This window comes from Protopterus annectens, chromosome 3.part0 (assembly GCF_019279795.1).
Source record: "Protopterus annectens isolate FY-2018-M chromosome 3.part0, PAN1.0, whole genome shotgun sequence".
Lineage (NCBI taxonomy): Eukaryota > Metazoa > Chordata > Ceratodontiformes > Protopteridae > Protopterus > Protopterus annectens.
This window is the reverse complement of record NC_056731.1, coordinates 161,639,445-161,657,797: the sequence shown is the minus strand read 5'-3', so window position 1 is coordinate 161,657,797 and position 18,353 is coordinate 161,639,445. Positions and strand designations below refer to the sequence as shown.

The 18,353-nt window shown below is 40.6% G+C and overlaps 1 protein-coding gene across 1 annotated transcript in view; it reads left to right on the top strand.

Moving 5' to 3' along the window:
* LOC122796791 (dynein axonemal heavy chain 5-like) overlaps nucleotides 1-18,353 on the top strand; it is a 2,204,633-nt gene that overhangs the window by 1,604,995 nt on the left and 581,285 nt on the right. The window contains exons 61-62 of the mRNA XM_044065521.1: nucleotides 6,309-6,485; nucleotides 8,280-8,474. Coding sequence (XP_043921456.1) covers nucleotides 6,309-6,485; nucleotides 8,280-8,474 — 372 coding nt within the window. The remainder of the gene's footprint in view (nucleotides 1-6,308; nucleotides 6,486-8,279; nucleotides 8,475-18,353) is intronic.

The window sequence follows — 18,353 nt, the reverse complement described above, 5'->3', positions numbered from 1 at the left end:
AGGAATAAGAACAGAGATAAGAGAGGGGATAGGCCCTGCAAGCAGTCTACAGAGTGGGAGCCCTTCCCTAGCCTGCCTTCTAAAGTGTCTAGACCTACATCTACTCGGCTCCATGCCTCGAGGTTCTCCCCGGAGCCGATGGAGCCCTTGGATCTGAGGCCTTCATCTAGGTCATCGTATCGGCCGACCAGATCTAAGTCGGTCACCTCCTCGTGCTCGACTCAGAGACTATCGGAGTTGAATATGGACAGGATGATGAGGAGAATTATTCAGACCCAAATCCAGATGGGAGTCTTGCCAGGCCCCTCTCCCTCTGGAGGGGGGACCTCCATGTCCTTCTTTCCTTCCTTCCCCGATTCAGCCTGCGGTTTTGGGGTTTATGGATCTGAGGATCCTTGGAGCTGGGGGTTCAGCACCAATGGTTCCTCCAACCTTGACACCGGCGATTACCTTGAGTTCCTCGGATCAGACCAGTTCAGATCTGTGCAACTCTCGGGGCCGTGGACGGGGAGTCAGATCTGAGGAGATGGAGGTGTCTTTGGCTCTGACTTTGTCGGATCCAAGCCATTCCTTCAAAATTTCAGCTACTCCTGTCTCAGCCCCGATCCTCACGGTGGACCCGGGGAGAGTTTCCTCCTTGTTCGGTGCTAAGGAGGTACGCTCTCCATCAGCATTCAACATGATGGGGAGGGTTCTCTCCCAAGGATTGAGACCCCAGCCTGTTTCCTTGGATTCCGCCTAGACTCCCTTGGATTTGGTTATGACTCCCTTCAGCTTCTCCCAGGGACAGCCCGTGCTAGAGGACCCCCAGGCGGTTCCCCTGGAGGAAACCCCTGTGGCTCATGAGCCCTCTTCAGAGAGTCCCACTGAAGAGGGTTCCCATAAGCACACATGTAAAAGGAGGTGCCTGGACTCCCCTGAGTCCTTGACAGAAGATACTGATTTAGATGAAGGAGAAGGTTCCCCCAGGTCACTTTCTGAGGATGTCTCCTGTGAAGACGTCATGGAGATCCTCCACCAGAGGGGAGGTTGGTCAGCCCCAAAACCTTCTACCGATGAGTCAGTGTTCCTGGAGGCTTTTGACATGGGCCCTTCTACGTCCTGGGTGTCCCCTCCTGTGGATCCCTTAGTGGATCTTATTGCCATGTGGGCATGAAAGGAGCCTGAAACCATAGAGCCGATACCAAAATGCCCAGACAGGATTCTCTCTCCACCCTCAGACAGACAGGCCTGGTACAAAGGATCCCCAGTGGATGCTATGGTGGTTGCAGCAGCCACCAAGAAGGAACTGGCACAGGAGAGTTCCTTGGTCCACTCTCCGGACAAGGAGTCCAGGCGGTGGATTGATTTGGGAAGCAAGTGTTTTCTTCAGTGACATTTTCCATTCGATTGCTGAATTATTTACACACGTCATACGACTGCAGCGGGACCTCGTCACGGAGTTCGCTGAGTTGCCCCCAGAGTCCTTGTCACAGGAGGACAAGCATCTGTTCTCTGCAAAAATGTCGACTCTCAAATCAATATCAAACATGTCCATGCATCTCCTTTCACATGCCATGGAAGGAGCGGTGAGGGCGGCTGGGACTGGCGTGGCTATGAGGTGACACACTTGGCTCAGACTGTGTCAATTCACGGACCCTTTCAAGGCATCTTTCACAAATGCTCCCTTCGGTGGTTCTTCTCTTTTTGGGAAGACAGCATGTGACACTATGGTCCAGAGCGAAAAGGACGGGAAAACTTTGTCTGTCATCGGAGTCCACTTCTCTAGCCCTCAAAGATCCTTTTCTAGGAATCAGAGAGTGCAAAAGAAGATTTGGTTCTGAAAATCAGTTTTCCCGGGACTCTCAGGGCAACTCATCCCCTAGAGGCAGAGGGGGACAAGACAGATGCTGCCCCAAAAGCTGAGGGGGGCCAAGAAACTTTGGGTCTAGGGAGACCTTCTCAGGCAGGCCCACGCGGCAGCCTTGAGGGGTTGCCTGACTGTCCGACTCTGGAGACAGTTGGAGGAAGATTATCATTGCACTCAATGGCTTGGGAGTCCATAACTGCAGACCACTGGGTGCTTCAAATAATATCCAGAGGCTACACCATCCCGTTCGTTACCCCTCCCGTCCAACCAAAGCACCTCCCAGATGTCCCACCTGCTCAAAGGGAGGTGGCAGAGCTAGAGATTTCCAAGCTGCTTCACAAACGAGCCATTGAACCAGTTCCCTGAGATCAATCTGGATCAGGCGTTTACTCCCGGTTCTTTTTAGTGCCAAAAAAAGACGGGGTCCTCAGGCCCATTTCGGACCTGTCAGCCCTGAACCTGGCTGTAGCCAAGCAGAAATTCCAGATGGTCAGCCTGCAGTCCATTCTACCTTATATTCGAGAATGCGATTGGATGTGCTCGATAGACCTCCAGGACGCTTACTACCACATCAAGATTCGCAGAAGCTCCAGGAGATTCCTTCACTTCCAACTGGGAGCCAATCATTTCCAGTTCAGAGCCCTACCCTTCAGTCTCACCACAGCCCCCAAAGTGTTTACCAATGTAATGGCAGTCATAGCAGCTCACCTGAGACTTCAGGGGATTCAGGTATTTCCTTACCTAGATGATTGGCTCCTCGCTGCTTCCACCAAGCATCTTCTTTGCATGTCCAGAAACTCCTTCCTTCATCTTGCAATCCAGCTAGGGATTACTATCAGTGTTTCCAAGTCCCTCTTGGACCTGGTGCAGATCTTGGACTTTATCTGGGCATGGCTGGACACCCTTCAATTGAAAGTCTTCCTAACTCTAGACAGGGTCCAGAGCCTATGGGCCCATATATCAGTGAACCTTTGCTCCAGGCTACTACAGGTGGGTGACGTTCTCCGAGCCCTAGGCTCTATGGCCACAGCAATCTCGATCCTTCCCTGTGTGCATCTTCACATGCGTGTTCTTCAGTGGACTCTGGCAGTACAGTGGTCTTGGCTAGATCTCCCCATCGACGTTCCAATTCAAATCAGCAAGGCCTGCAGGGCATCGCTTTTCTGGTGGCTCCAGTCACCAGAGATCTTAGCAGGATGGCCATTCATTTCACCCACAGCCCAAGCCACAGTGACCATGGATGCCTCCCAGCTTGGGTGGGGGGTCATTATTTGAGGAGGACGGTCCAAGGCGCGTGCTCCCAGACTGAGACCAGATTGCATATCAGTGTTCTGGAGATGAGAGTAGTGCTTTTAGCATTGCAAGCCTTTCGCACTGTTCTTCCCCCCGGGGATGATTGCAGTTCAGTCAGACAACATGTCGGTTGACTGGTACATCAACAAACAGGGGGGAACCAGATCTTACCCTCTCTGTTGCGAGGCCATGAGAGTGTGAGATTGGGTGATATCCACCAGTCGATTGGGGTCAGCCTTGCTGCGATCTCTTTGCATCTCCTTCCAACGCGAAGTGCAACGAGTTCTTCGCTCTGATCCCCTCACCAGGGGATTCCTCCCAGAGATGCTCTAGTCCATGCTTGGCCTCCCAGGTTACTGTATGCTTATCCCCTGTTACCACTCATTCTGAAGTTTCTTCAGAAAGCTTGCCGACTGGAGTGCAATGTGATCCTCATTGCCCCGTTCTGGTGTCGTCAGATGTGGTTCCCCTTACTCTGGTCTCATGTTCTAGCTCCTCCTTGGATTCTGGATCCTTGCCCGGATCTCATCTCTCATCCCTCGGGCTCTTGTCCACCCAACCTGGACAGCCTCAAGCTGACGGCTTGGTTGCTCCAATTCCCTTGATTGCCAGGACTCCCGGTCTTTCATCTTCAGTAAAAACTATTCTGGTGGCATCCCATAAGGCCTCCACTAGGAAGATTTACCTCAGCAAATGGAAATGATTCTCTATTTGGGCTTCTCAGAAGAACCTAGATCCCTTTACAGCCCCTGTTCCTGCATTGTTGGATTTTTTAGCCAATATTTTCCAACAAGGGGCTAGTTCCTCCACGGTGAAAGTGCAACTGGCAGCTATCTCGAATTTCCATGTCGGCGAAAACATGAATGCTCTGGCCTCTTTGAGACTGTGTAAGGCTTTTATTAAAGGTACCTTTTTTTTAATGCCCCCTGATTAAGGACTCTGTTCCTCCTTGGGACCTCACCTCGGTTCTGCAGGCATTAGTTGCTCCTCCCTTTGGACCTGCAGCATCAGTAGATTTGAAGTTCTTATCCTGGAAGACAGCATTCCTAGTGGCCATTACATCTGCTAGGAGGGTTTCTGAGATTCAAGCATTGTCTGCTGTGCCCCCTTACTTGATCTTCCATAAGGACAGGGTCTCGCTCCGCACGAACCCTTCCTTCTTACCAAAAGTAGCTTCTGAATCTAACATTAACAAGACTATTAACCTGCCTGTTTTCTTTACAAATTTTCAGAACAAGGGTGAATATAAGCTGCATTTGCTAGATGTTCATAGACAGCTTTGTTTTTATTTACACAGAACAAAGCCCTTTTAAAAGTCTGACCAGTTATTTGTGTCCTTCTCTAAACCCTTTCTGGGGAAAGCCATCTCCAAGGTTTCCTTAGCTAGATGGATTACACAATGTATACTGCAAGTCTATAAGGACAAAGGTCTGTCCCCGCCTGGTCCTGTTAAAGCTTATTCTACCAGATCTATGGCGACTTCTGCTGCTTTTTGATCTAGGGTTTCACTCGATGACATTTGTGCGGCAGCAACTTGGGCAAGGTTGCATACCTTCATTTCTCATTATAAGTTGGATTTGATCTCCAGAGGGCGAGCATCCTTTGGCTCTGCGGTGCTCAGGAATATCCTTCCATGAGGGCCTCTCAGGATTTAAGTAACTAGGGACTCTGTCCCACAGGTTGCAGATAAAATGAAGTTAACTTCTTCAGATAAAGAAGTTATGTACTCACCGTAACGTTCCATCTGAGTAGTTATACTTCATTTTTCTGCAAACTTCCCACCCTCCGACCCCCGAACCTGTTCAAGGTTTGTGATAAAATTGAGTTGCTGATTGACTGAGTAGTGGCAAACTTGATCTGAGGGAAGGTAGGAGATGGTGATGGGTTATGGGTAAGGGGGAGGAGCTTGGAGTTCAGAGCAGATGCTTGAAAGGTTGCCGGCTCGGATCCGATATGGATCCGAATACCCACAGGTTGCAGAAAAATGAAGTATAACTACTCAGATGGAATGTTATGGTGAGTACATAACTTCTTTTTTTCCCTCCCTTCATATTGCAATCCCTGTTTGTATTAGACTTACCTTTAATTTCTCTACAAACTGTATAAAATCTCTATTAGCCTCTTATTTTTTTCTTCTCCCCCCTTTACCCCATACACCTGAAGCTTCTGAGTGAGAGTTGAATCTAAGGGATGCCTATATTTCTTATTTTTATTAACCTTAGTATATAGTTCTTATATTTGTTGTATAACTTAATTTTTTTCTTTTGTTATAGATTAGATCTCTCTTGTATTGTATAAAAATAAACTATTTAAGAAAATATAAATCACTGTAATTTTTTATATGGAGCTTTTCTTTTCTCGGGCCTCTACTGTAAGGATATATGTGTCCTAGACTACTAGCCCAAATGTAAAATAAAAATAAAAAATAAATAAAAATTAAATGATTGTCATATAACTTGTATAAATTCTTAACCAATGTTTTTATATTATCACTAATTTGTCATAATTATTTAAACTGCAGATTTTGTTTTGTTTTATTTTTGAAGATTGCAAAATTATTGCTCTTAAAATGTTTTATAAATATTTGGAGCTTTTCTCCCCGGGCCTCTGCTGAAAATGGGCTTCTACCCAGTCTGACTTTCCTGATAGTCAAATGTCAATAAATAAATAAATAAAAATACCCATATATGGAACTGAACACCATGTTTGTATATCCATCTGCGTGAAGCAACAATAAACTCCAGTTGAAAATATAAAAATAGTTAATTTTAATTTTTAGTTTTAAGGTTATATAAATCAGAGGGACAAACAGACACTGGAATACTGAAGAAGATATTAGATCAGCATATCAGTATAATGGTCATTATTTATTTATTTATTTATTGAAACATGCTTTGTCATTTTTTTGCTTTTTGGAGAAATATTGTGTACTATTTTTCAAGCCTGGATGTGGCTTGAGTAGGCAAATTCCACAGGAGAAAAAAATGGTGCAGATTTGTATATGGGGATCTGTGTGAGGCTAGGCATCATAGAACCAGAAATAAGTTAAATGTAAGTGATGCTCTGTAAATAGTAAGTGGCACTGCATGTAGTGACTCATGTAAGTGTGCCTTTTTTCATATGATAAGCAAAATGCTATATTCTCATTGGATATGTTTTCCCTCAGATTCGTTGGACAGACAGCAGCAAAAAGTTCCAGGATCAGATCACGCGGTTAGTGGGCGATGTGCTGCTGGCCACTGGATTCCTTTCATATGCTGGCCCTTTTAACCAGGAATATAGGAACCTATTGCTTAATATGTGGAAGAAAGAGATGAACAGTAACAAAATTCCATATAGTGATGTAAGTATATAATGCTGACAAAATGTAATAAGAGGGTGTGACTGAATATTCCAGAAATCTGCATATTCTGAAATGTGACACACTGGCCATATTTTCCCATGCATCATGTTTGGGACATATTCCCAAGTTACTTATTGTCTGTCACTTGTGAAATACATATTATGACTTTTACAAATGTAAGTTTTTAAGCTGTAGTATACAGGACGGCTGTTTTAGTCAGGAGTGCATATGTTGTTCGGTTCTGAATTAAATACTGTGGTTCTCAGACAAAGTGGTGAGAAAGAGGCCTGTGGTGCTAGGCCAAAGGCTTAGCTTTGTAAGTGGTAAGTGTGGAGTCATAGTCCAGATGTGGATGTTGGAAGCCTATACCCAGGGCATTGATGCCAGGTTGCATTTAGTGAAGCAACTATATTATTACTTGATATCAACTTATTAAGTTACATTTGTGGGCTCTTTTCTTTGTGTTAACCTATTGGGTGCCAGTGCTGTGACTTGAGAGTCCATCCCTCTGGTGGCCTACAGACCTGTCTGGGACAATGGAGCAGATTCAAAGACCAAAATCCCTTTTCCTCACATACCCATGTGGTACACTGGTTGGCAGCACCATTCAGGTTATCATATATCAGTGATAGTGGATTATCCATCACACTGGACATATACATTTATTAATCATTTTCTAAGAAGTGGGAAAACACAGTAAATGGGAAGAGGCTCTGTTGAAAGGAAATTGTTGTGCCAGAGAGAAGAAAGGGTGGAGCAAAGGAAGCAACTGCCCAGGATGCATGATGTAAAGTCCATGATTGGCAGATTGTTTTTTTTTTTGTTATAGCCAAAATAAAAATGGAACTTGCTTTCTGAAGAAATATGTAATGAGAGCAATCACACCAGCTTCAGAACTAAGTTATTAAAACAGCTAATTAATGCTTATAATTACAGTTGCTTTTGAGTCAGTGGCTAAGTGCACCAGTTATAACTATTGCTTGCATTCTGCTCAAAATAATGAAATCATCTAGCTAAAGCCAATCTCTGTCAAGCTTGAACAAATTTTTTACTGTTTATTAACTGCCTTCTTCTCTTAAACCAATCCTTTCTGAAGGCATCCATATTACAATTAGACTGTATGTGAATTGTATAACTACATGAGAATGTTGGATTAAAGATGTTAAATATAAGCTTTTTTATTAAATGTAGTCATAACTGCATTCTGTAGATACCACTGGCAGAATCTGTGATTATACTGCAAATTATTGTCTGCTGTCAGTTCTTCACCTGGATATGGCAAAAACAGTGTATTATATTGCTCCTGTTTTGCTTTATTTTGTTTGAATACTTTGCTTTCGTCTCTTAACCTTGAATGATGTAGAACACTGTATTAGTTGTCTTGCTGTAACTTTGCCAATGGCTTGTGTCATAGGTAAACCAGCCTACTATCTCAATTAACAAATAGCCAATAAAAAAAAATCATAGCAGTAGCAGTTTGGTGAATCACTCGTAACAATATCTGTGTTAGTTTTTGGGACTGCTAAAGCCTTTGATTTATGGGGTAGCAGGTAGCCAGAGATAGAATGTTGTAGGAAAATGCATTTTAATCATGGAGGTTATCTGTTAAGAAGTAGAAAAAAGTCAAGGATCAAGGCAGTAGCTGTTGAAGATACAATACAACTGGCCAGTTCTACAAGAAACCGAATCTAAGACCAAAAAAGAAATGGAATGAATAACAGTTTATTTTTTGGAATGTAGTTATTTTGAAGAATACTTACTGATGAATCCTTCTTTATCTTTAACCCCTATTAGGATCTTAATCTTATTACGATGTTAGTTGACAATGCAACCATTGGTGAATGGAATCTTCAGGGTCTCCCAAACGATGATCTGTCAGTGCAGAATGGTATTATTGTTACAAAAGCATCTCGCTATCCACTTCTAATTGATCCTCAAGGCCAAGGGAAGATCTGGATTAAAAACAGAGAGAAGACTAACGATATGCAGGTAAGGAAACATCTTTCTTTTTTTCAATTAAAGGGTTAAATTATTTTATCATAAGATCCCTCACATAGACAAATGTACTAAAACCATCGCATTGCATTTTATGATATGCAACTAGCAACACAAATGTTTATTTCATCTTTTTTCAGCAATTATGTTTGCAAAATATTATAATTTAGTGACTGGCATGAAATAGATTCCATAGTACAGCAGTTTGCACAATTTAAGATTTATTTATTTTTTTATTTTACATTTGTTTACCGGGAAATTCCGAATGGACACAGGTCCTTTTTCAGCAGAGGCCCGGGAAGAAAAGCTCCACAAGTACAATAAGAAATATACAATAGAAATATACACTAGAAATATACAGTAGAAATATACAGTAGAAAAATGTTACATTAGCAGATGATTATACAGTAAATAAAATGGCATGTGGAGTACACGGCACAGTAGAAGACCAAATAACATCATATTAAATTGAGCAGGCAGTTAAATGTTACCTAATGATTAAACTGATAATAAGATATGAGGAAATAATGCTGTACCAAGTGGCTGAGAATGTAGTTAGTCAGGTGTATATCAGATGTATATAACGTGTCATTGTTTCCACCAGCACAGAGGTGGGTTACATTTTTTAAGTACAGTAGTAAACAGAAGGTGAAAGTTGCTTGTTTGTTCCTTTCATTCATGATGCAGCAAGCACACACACACATTGTAATGTCTCATGACATCTGGAGCTGTGCTTTGTCTAAGTACAAAATGTTCGTTTAAAAGAGTTGTCACCTGTTTGATATTTTTCCTGACAGTCAGAAAGTCTGGTTCTCTGCCAAGTAATCCAGATTTGCTGAATCTTCTAGAAGCTCTTGCAGCTGACTTGCTCACTACCACCTTCCTGACATAGCAAATACCTGACCTCTCACTAACTCAATTCTGTTGCTACACAGCACTTCCAGACTTTAACTCTAATCCTAAAACTCTCACCTTGTCTGTAGTCCTAATCTGAAGCCTCATAACCTAACCCTAAACCCAAAACTCACTCAGTCCCTGACCCTGAATCCCTTTCTCACTCCCTAAACTTATTTTTTCCTTCTCCCTAAACCTAAACCCCGATCACTCCCTAATCATAAACTCCCCTCCCTCTCCCTAAATCTAAATTATTTGATGCCTGCCTAAACTTAAATTCCTAAGTCACTCCCTAATCCTAAATTCTGTTATTAGTCCTTAACATTAAACTCCCCTCCTTCTCCCTAAACCTAAATTCCCCTATTGAATGTTTCGTAAATCTTCCAAACCTAACAGTAAAACTCCTAGCCCCTCCCAATCTCACTCCATGACTGCTGCAAATACCTTACTCAAGCTCAGACAAGTGTCCAAGTGTCCACTGACAGGTCCACTGTCTCCCCAAGGCTGCCACATCTTACTCAAACATATATTGGAGAGCAGCAGCCCATGTAAGCTGTAAGATGTGGGAGTCCCTGGCTGCATGTCTGTATTATGCGAGCACTCAGGACTTCAGCAGGTGTAGACGATCCAGTTTTAATAAGTAGCTATCAAGTACATTGAGCCATTATGAATTCCTACATGGTTGGGAGAGTTGACATAATGGTTAAGGTCTTCATCTCAAAAATACAGGGTGGATGGTTTGATTCTGACCTTGGGTTATTGACTAATTTTACAGTTGGGAGGTTGGCATAATGGTTAAGGTGTTCGCCTTACAAACACAAGGTGCAGGGTTTGATTCTCACATGGGGTAATTGGCTAGGCTTAAAATGGCCCACAAGGGCAGTTAGCCTAGTACTAACCTGTGAACCTACATATTTTGGGGATCACTTCTGTGGCACTGCTTGACAGGGGCACAGGAAAATAATTTTCTTGGGTGGCGAAAGCAAGGGAACTTTTATGGCTAGGCTTATATAGGCCCCAGGGCCGATAGCCTAGTACCTACCTATGAACCTATGAACATCTTTCTCATATTAACTATTGCTTCACCTAGGCTTTTAAGTTTTACTCAAGTTCTTGTGTCAGAATAGCCTTTAGTTTTCTTTAAAAGACAACATTTAGTGTAAATGACCCAAGTCTACTAACGATTTCATCATGTACTTCCAAGTTTTAATTACTACCTATGTAAATGTGCTCTTTGGATTTTTAATTTCTACTGATATCATCATGCATTTCCAATATTTAATTACTATCAATGCCATCGTGCAGTTTGGATATGTAATTACTACCAATGCCATCGTGCAGTTTGGATATGTAATTACTACCAATGCCATCGTGCAGTTTGGATATGTAATTACTGTCAATGCCATCGTGCAGTTTGGATATGTAATTACTGCCAATGCCATCGTGCAGTTTGGATATGTAAGTACTACCAGTGCCATCGTGCAGTTTGGATATGTAATTACTACCAATGCCATCGTGCAGTTTGGATATGTAATTACTATCAATGCCATCGTGCAGTTTGGATATGTAATTACTACCAATGCCATCGTGCAGTTTGGATATGTAAGTACTACCAATGCCATCGTGCAGTTTGGATATGTAATTACTACCAATGCCATCGTGCAGTTTGGATATGTAATTACTACCAATGCCATCATGCAGTTTGGATATGTAATTACTACCAATGCCATCGTGCAGTTTGGATATGTAATTACTATCAATGCCATCGTGCAGTTTGGATACGTAATTACTACCAATGCCATCGTGCAGTTTGGATATGTAAGTACTACCAATGCCATCGTGCAGTTTGGATATGTAATTGCTACCAATGCCATCGTGCAGTTTGGATATGTAAGTACTACCAATGCCATCGTGCAGTTTGGATATGTAATTACTATCAATGCCATCATGCAGTTTGGATATGTAATTACTATCAATGCCATCATGCAGTTTGGATATGTAATTACTACCAATCCCATCGTGCAGTTTGGATATGTAATTACTATCAATGCCATCGTGCAGTTTGGATATGTAATTACTACCAATGCCATTGTGCAGTTTGGATATGTAATTACTACCAATGTCATCATGCAGTTTGGATATGTAAGTACTACCAATGCCATCGTGCAGTTTGGATATGTAATTACTACCAATGCCATCGTGCAGTTTGGGTTTTTAATATCTACCAATGTCATCACGAACTTTCGATATATAAATTACTACTGACGTTATCATGCAGTGTGGTTATTTAATTACTACCAAAGTCATCATGCACTTTGGATATTTAATTAAAACCGAAGTCATCATGCACTTTGGATATTTAATTACTGCCAAAGTCATTGTGCACTTTGGATATTTAATTACTACCGAAGTCATTGTGCACTTTGGATATTTAATTACTACCAAAGTCATTGTGCACTTTGGATATTTAATTACTACCTATGTCATTGCACACTTTGAACTTTGGATATTTAATTACTACCAAAGTCATCATGCACTTTGGATATTTAATTACTACCGAAGTCATCATGCAATTTGGATATTTAATTACTACCAAAGTCATCATGCACTTTGGATATTTAATTACTACCAAAGTCATCGTGCACTTTGGATATTTAATTACTACCTATGTCATTGCACACTTTGGTATGTAATTAGTACTGACGTCATTGTGCAGCAGTAGTGCCATCAAGCTGCACAAGCCTGTGGCTGTGACTGACTATAGAAAATTCGTTCATGGGATTAAGATGGGGGAGTGCATCAATCAGCAGCAGTTGAGTCCATTTTAATAACCTGCTTGGAGTCACATTTAAGGCAAAGGGGAATGGGGTGGCTGCCTGGGTTCTCAAGCTGTCAGTGTGCAAAATCTTCAGATGTTGATATTGGTGGAGTACATTACTGGTTCATAAATGAATACTGACATTGCCTTTGTGATCACAGTTGATACACTCAGTGCATGATTTCACTAAAGCAAGCTGTTTGTTACATTAGTATCAAGCAGTTGCTACAGTTTTAGTAGAGTAGAAAACCTTGTCTGTTTCCAACTATGAAACTGTTTTTTTGTTTACAGCTAATACTAGCTTCATCTTTTTTTGTCTTCAAATTCCTATAAAAGGCTGGGTTTTTTTTGCGCCGCAACTCTTCTGCAGGTGAGGAAGCATGCTCCATATGACAGCAGCATATTGAAATATATTATTGTGGCCATTTCGTCCTTAAATTTCCTCCTAATCTAACACCATGGGATACATGGAAGGTGACTATCTTATTTTTTTTGAGGGTAGGTAGAGAGGCAGGCAGTATTTTCAGATATGATTTATGTGTCCTTGCAAGCATTTCTCCTATTTTTTATTTGGAACTGCTATTTGTCAACTGTGAATATTAAGTTTTGGATGCAACTTATTTGTTCCTTAAAAAACAAAACAAAATAACACTGAACTTTGCTCAGGTAATCATTAGAACAGAATGACTGGACAAAGCTCTGAAATACATTTCAGATCATCTAGTAGTCTATGGAGTCTGGGGGCAGCAGACCCTCCACAGCTTAATTTGACTATTTTGGTTCTTATAGTGCAATTTTGGCCATTTAGGGTCTATTGAAAGGTTGTTGAAAAAGGCTGAAATTGGAGGTCGGAGATGGGAGGTTGCAGTGAAGGAAATTAGAGTACAGTTTGAAGAAACTTGACCACTTTCCTGATGGTGCAAAGACTCATTCTCACAACAGTGAAGTAGCCCAATATATATGACAAAAGAAATCCAAAATCGTAAATAAATTAAACAGTTGGAATTGATCATTGAGGAGCTGAAAGAAATACAGAGCTGCAGCAACAGTGACTTAAGTGCAATCAGTAAATGCATCCAGGAGCTAGAACACAGCTGAAATTAAATGAAAGCCTTCTGAGTGCTCGATAGGAAGAAGAGAGATTGCGGGAAGAAAAGAGAATGTTAAGTGGCAAAATGGATGACCAGTATGTTGTTAAGCTGATCCAAGGAAAACAAATCTCTTCGTAGATGAAAACTCAGTAAATGAGCCAGTATCTAAGGCAAAGCTGCCATTTAACCACATTGAGGACTAACCATATGGGCAGCAACCATTTTTTTTCAGATATACTAGCTCTTTAATATGAACAGTTGACTACTCAGACTTGTTTTTTTCTTAGATGTCTTACATATATTACCAAAGATTTATTACTACTCTCTAGACAGCACTTTATTCAATTCAGTAAGGTGTCAAATTATACACTTTAGCACACAGCATCTGTCAAGACTCTGTGCTGTATGAAATTATACACTTTGCCACAGCAATATCTAGTAAGTTCAGGACTATAAGACGCTTCACCATTTGCCAGTGCTGTTTTAGTTCTTAACAAGCAGAACTTATGATCACACTTTCCAACAATTTCCTACCATAACGATGTACTTAGAAGCAATACCCTTCTTCCCATAATGCATTGGCAGATGATTATCTTACTTGCTTAATACAAAAAAAAAAAATAATTCAAAATGCAATAAATCTCCAGGTCAGATCAGTAGTATACATTTTCACTGTACCAAGGCACTGAATTTGCTTCAACAGCCTGTTACAGTTTCACTTTGTACATTAGATTTTAGCTTAACAACCTATACCTTGATGTTTCTTTTTCATTGCAAATTTCTTAACTCACTTGAGTTCATTCTTTCAATACACAATGCATTTGAATTCTACACAGCAACCAACACAGTGAAGAAATACTTCTGGATATATTTCTGTGCAGTGGTATCTTTAAACTGTTTCAAAAGTACCACACTATCAGATCAACTTCATTAATATTTCTAAATTGTCAGAAATACATAATGCATTAGTAGCACTATACATAGAGGATTATTATCAGCTTTCCAATTGTAATCTACTTATTATGTGTTCAAGACATGGATGCCATGAAATCTTGGCATCTATGTCAAGAACATATAATACTGAGTTATAGAAGCCATGGTGGTACAGCGGTAGCATTGTTGCCTCACAGCAAGAGGTTCTCCTGTTTGATTCATGGCTGGAGTGCCTTCTGTGTGGAGTCTGCATGTCCTCCCCGTGGTTGAGTGGCCTCCGAAAGACATGCGTGAATGGGCATGCCTTCGCTGAAGGTTGGGAATCGGGCTGGCAACTCGGCACCATAAAAACATCTACTGCCAATCATTAGCGGACCGGAGTTCCGCTGTGGCAACTCCTAACCAGGAAAAGCCGAAAAGACAAACAACATTTAGAGATCCAATCATAATTCCTTGCAGTTCATGGAGGTTTGTCTGCTCCATGTAATACTAGTTAATAAAAAATAAAAGTGAAATGTTTTGCAAGTAAAGTAGTTGGGAAGTACAGCTATACATACTACAGAAGTCATCCTGATGAATTCTTTATATAAGAGAAGCATCTAGTTTCTAAATTTAGTGACTGTAACATTGTAGACAACAGGTAGAAATGGAGTTGAAATGAAGCCATTCTGCTGATATTGTTTATTGACTGGCACAGTCAGCTTTTAGTGTCTAGTGCCAGACATGATCTAAGAGCATAGGGTATCTTAACAATTGTTAAGTACTCTTCTAAGCATCGTAAAGATTGGGTCTCACACTAGAGCAGCATTGAACCAGGGCATCTTGTAACTGATATTGGAGCATAATCATCATACTCAATGCACTATGTTTTGCTAAGACTTTATATTTAGACTGTGAGTAAATCATTCCATATATTCAGCATTTCCCAGTGCAGACACTTCAGATCATAGAGTTTGTACTGTCACATTTTTTAATAGTCTGTATATCAGTTACTATTTCATTTTTTAATCACACTACTTTTTCTTGCTTTGCATTTGCTAGGGAATTTCGACAGCTGTTCCCCAAATCACATTTAATTTGATATCATAATGCTTTATCAGTCAGTATAATTGCTGAGCATAATGATAAAGTAATAGCAATTGTGGAATCTTGGAAGAAATCAACACTACAGATTACAAATTGCACAAAATATGAATGGTTCAGAGGGAACACCAGGGGCAGGAGAGTAACATTATGGATTCATGACGATATTCCATCTTCACATGTGAATTCAGTTAATGAGATAGACTGTATAATTGTTCAGGTTTCTGATGCTTTATCAAGTAAATCCTTTAGAATTGTTCTTTGTTATCAGAGTCCCACCATGGATGCACTTAAACACTGGGATTACCTCACCTGTTTAGATTAGAAATGGAACAAAGAAAGACATTACACTAAAGGGTGACTTCAATTACTGTGGTATTTCTTGAGCAAAACTTTTTAAAAAACTTACTTATGAAAGAGAATCAGTAAATATCATATTATAATGAGGATTGACCCAACTCATCACTGCAAGTACCAGAGGAACTAATATTCTTGATCTGGTTCTTATCAATGACCCTTGTATTACTGATATCTTAATAGTTGTGGCAACCCTTGGACTTTCATATCAAATCTTACTGAGATTTCAGTTAAATGTACAGACTCCTGGACTAAGAGTTCATAGAAAATACAATTATGAAAGAATCAAATCTAGGACTTTAATAGAATCAATACACTCAACAGATCGGTACTCCTGTTTGTTAAATCGCAAAGTTAATTTTAGATACAACACTTTGCATGATTTTCTTAATAGCCTTGAATCCAGTTACTTATAAGCACAGATCACATAAAAATATATTTCCTGTCTGGTGGAATTTGGACCTTTGTAAGCTTTATAAGAAAAAGTAAAATTAATATAAGGTTATCAAGAAATACCCGACAATAGCAAACAAAATAATTTTTAGAAACATCAGTAGATCACTTAAGAGAAAACTTAGAATGCAGAAAATAAGTTTTTGAAACAAACTTGCTACGGACACTATTAGTAAAAAAGACTTTATAAGATAAGTATATTATCAGTATTAACAATTTTTACAAATCAGTAAACTGTATAAAATCTGAAGGCAGTATAATACGTACTCCTTTGAAGATAGCACGCCTGTTCAACCAATGCACAGCACTATCTACTGCTAGATCAAGCTTTGAGAGATTGTCAACTAACATCGAAATGCCTGACAGTTCAACTTGCCTTATTATATCTCATTGGATAATAGAAAGAACTTTTAGTAAAATAAGAAATCCAACTTCTATCAGCCCTGATTCAATCCCATTCATCCAGTTAATAACAACTAAAATCACTTACTACCAATATTACACCTAATGTTTAACAAATTATTACAAACTGATACTGTTCTCTGCTCATGGAAAGGAGAAAGTCACACTCAGCTGCCTGTCTGGTGCCAGGATTCACCAAATCATGTATACACTCAGGTCTCTCAGCCACAAGTACCCTTATGACTCTGTCATAGTTCATGTTGGTGTGAATGACCTGAGACATACCTCACTGGACTATATGAAGAAAGACATGGTCAAACTCTCTAAGTGTATGTCTCAGGCAGGTATGTCCCTAGCCTTAAGCAGCATACTACCCTTACCTAGAATGATGCCACAGTATAAACAAAAAATGATTGATTTCAATAATTGGCATAGTTTTTGGTGTTATTCCAAGGGGATCCAGTTCCTGTCTACCTGGGAAGCCATGGATGACAAACCTCGCCGTTTTGCCAGAGATGGTTTGCACCTGGTATCCCTGGGCTTTTGGCTGCTGGCAAAGGCTCTTGCCTCCCCATAGTGCCTTTTTTTAGGCAAGGTCTTGAAAATAACATTACAGATGTGAAATTAACCCATCAGAACAAAATAAGGGTCATGCTGCTAAATGCTAGAAACTTAAACCAAAAACTGCACTCCCTGGAAGCACTTCTATCACTAGACGATGTTGATGTCTGTGCAGTCACAGACACCTGGTTTAAGGCCTCTGACAGTACCCTGGTGCTACAAGGTTATAATGCCTTCCACACATTTAGATCGCAAAAAATATGTGTGAAAAGCAAAGGAGGTAGTGTTTCAATCTATATTAAAAATAAATTTACCTTCTGTCTAATTAGACTGGACAACTCCATGGAGTTACTCCAGGTCCAGTTTACAGTGAGTAAGACTCCCATTCAAGTCCTAGCTATTTATAGATTCCCCTCCATGGATCACAACTCCCATGAAGCCTACTTAACCAAACTGAAGAAAATCCAAATTTTACTGAACACACTGGTTATGGGGGATTTCAGTTATCCAACCATCAACTGGGAAACCTACTCTAGCCCAAACTCACCAGCACAAAACTTCCTTGACTTTTGTGAATTCAAATGCCCTGGAGCAAATTGTCTATACCCTGACAAGAGGAGCAAACATTCTAGATCTGGTCTCACCAACATGTCAAACAGGTGCTATGCTGCAACTGTTGGACCTTCATTAGATAAAACTGACCACAAATCAGTCACCTTCAAACTGACACTAACACCAAAACTCACAAAGGGTGAAATCAGACTAAAAAAACTTCACCAAGGCAAACTATACCTTACTAAGTAAAAGTATAAATGCATTACAAGCTCTACCCCAAGCTGAAAGTGGTAACTACACCAACGCTTACACTAATGCCCTGTACAATCACTTGCATAAGTGTATAAACTCAGCTGTACTACATAGAATCAAAGCCAGAGCCCCAAGTAAAATCAAGCTGCCATGGTGGACATCTAGCATCAATAAACTCTACAGTAAATGCAAAATGTTGCTGTCCAGGAAAACAAATGCAAAGATCCAACAATGGAAAAGCACCCTCCTCAGCCTTAACAGGCAAATAAGACAACTTGCCAAATCCTCCAAGAGTTCCATTGAGAGAAACCTAGCAAGTATTACCAAGGATAACCATAAGGCATTTTACAGCTACGTACATAACCTAAAGGGTCGGACTCAAGCATGTGCAGAATTGGTGGTCAACGGTATCACACACTCTGACCCCACATAGATAGAGAACCTGCTAGTGGATAGGTTTGGCAAAAATTTCAC